Source organism: Eurypyga helias, unplaced genomic scaffold (genome assembly GCF_000690775.1).
Source record: "Eurypyga helias isolate BGI_N326 unplaced genomic scaffold, ASM69077v1 C16190937, whole genome shotgun sequence".
Lineage (NCBI taxonomy): Eukaryota > Metazoa > Chordata > Aves > Eurypygiformes > Eurypygidae > Eurypyga > Eurypyga helias.
The window spans coordinates 251-2072 of record NW_010286160.1 but is presented as its reverse complement, the minus strand read 5'-3'; the positions used below and the strand labels follow the sequence as shown (position 1 = coordinate 2072).

The window sequence follows — 1822 nt, the reverse complement described above, 5'->3', positions numbered from 1 at the left end:
GGAAGGTTTATCCTGATCAAGGAAACGTCATTAAAATAGAATCTAGAATAAAACATTCGGAATCAACAATGCCTTTACAGCCAAAGCACTCAAATGTCTCCTGACCTCTTTCTCTCTCTCCCCCTCCTGAAGCAAGAGAGCAATCCCTTCACAAAACCGCAGGGTGCCTCTCTGGGACTGGGTAACACAAGCTGAAAACCAGCTTACTTCCTGACAGAAATGCCAAGTTCTGCTGAAAGGGGCCGAGCACCTTTCCCTCCCACCAAAACCAGCAGGAGTTAGGGCTTTTCAGCACAGAAATTTTCCATTAGCAACAAGTCCAAGTTATTTCCCTGCAGTAAATCCGAGTCCTGTTTCAAACTGTTAGGCCACTGCTGGCTCAGAAATGGTGAGAGACTTGCAAAAAACCCACTGGTGTCGACAGGCCCTTGGAAGAAGAGGCTTATACGCTACGTAACCTTAGCTCATCTGCTGCGCTTCGGCCTCTGCATCATTAGCTGCTGACTACTTATCCTTCCGAATTCACGTGGTTTAGTCCTTGCTGCTGTTGTCCCAGTGCTCTTCCCCGGAGGCAGGATGTTCCTGAGCTCTGGCTTAGGGATCTACAACAATCACTTCCAATTGATGGTGGGATTTCAAACTTGCCTAACGTGTGCATTGCCACCTCGTACTCCAGCAGCTCTGCCTGTCAACCGCGGCATGCGCTAGCAGTTTTTGACCTTCTCCACAGTCTCATAGAACCCAGGTCTAACTCTCCTGATGCTCATCCGTATATGCTGGCACTCCAGGGGCATGGGGGCGCTCGCAGAAGTTGCCGTGCACCGGCGCTTCCTTCTGCCCCGCAGCGAAAAGGCTGGAGCCCCGCCATTCTCCTCCTCCGCTGGGAAGGGCTCGTCCACGCTCGTGCCTCTGTCTGAGTGCTCGTCACTTTTGTATTTCATCTCCTTCGGTTTGCTTCCTTCCTTCTCCTCCTTGGCGAGTTTTCTGAAGTGCTCCAGACACTGTATCTTTTGCCTTCTTTCCATCATCTTCAATTCTTGCTTGTCTGTGAAATCTTCATAGTACATTTTTCTTTCACTTCTCTGATCTTCAAGAAATTTCCACTCAATGCTTGTCATTTTTATTCCACTGTATTCCTCCAGTTTATTTCTCATCTGTGTGTCTGTACAAAATACATCAAAGAGCTTCTCCGAACTCTCATTGAACTTGTCTGCTCGCTCAGAAAAAGCCTGGTTCTGTCTCTGCTTTCTGGTCTGATACAATCTGGTAAACTCCTCGTACATTTTGAGGATAAGTTTCTTTATATTTTGTGTTGCAATGGTGTGCAAGTTGCAAATCAGCCAGTGCTCTTGCAGGTGCTCAGCGAGCAACTGGGCCGCATCCTCTTTGGACCGCTGGGCCTGGCCAGCTCTTTTGGGCTGCAATAAATACAGCATATTCTGAACCACATCCTTCTTGGTTGGCAGTATTCCCTGGGTGAAACCTGAAGACTCTACATATTCAACAGTCCCCAGAGTCTTCCGTGCTCTCACCTCGGTGTTCAGTGATTCCATCACTGCTTGTTTTGTTTGTTTGGGTTTTTAAATTATGACATAATCTGAAACATGAGGGGAAGGAAAAAAAAGAAGGTATGTCAAATGAGGCTGCTTTTTTTCCCTGCAGCAAAAATAAACAGATGAGAAAATAGGCTCAGACCAATAAGATCTGGGATTTTATGGTGTACTGCGTTGCTGTTGGATGGCTGCTGCGGTAGCCCAGCCCATTCAAACATTAGCACGCCGACACAATCTCACTCCTCTCTGCGGCTCTTAAAGCCTAATAA

General features: G+C 47.4%; 1 protein-coding gene across 1 annotated transcript; it reads right to left on the bottom strand.

Moving 5' to 3' along the window:
- Window positions 1–704: 704 nt before the first annotated feature.
- Window positions 705–1606, bottom strand: LOC104515925. The gene has a single exon (XM_010160095.1). It carries the CDS (start codon window positions 1551–1553, stop codon window positions 705–707), a length of 849 nt encoding a protein of 282 aa, XP_010158397.1. The 5' UTR covers window positions 1554–1606.
- Window positions 1607–1822: the final 216 nt, after the last annotated feature.

What these genes read in the sequence shown, in the direction of transcription:
- LOC104515925 (XM_010160095.1), bottom strand. Translation starts at nt 1,553, where the DNA reads ATGGAATCACTGAACACCGAGGTGAGAGCACGGAAGACTCTGGGGACT.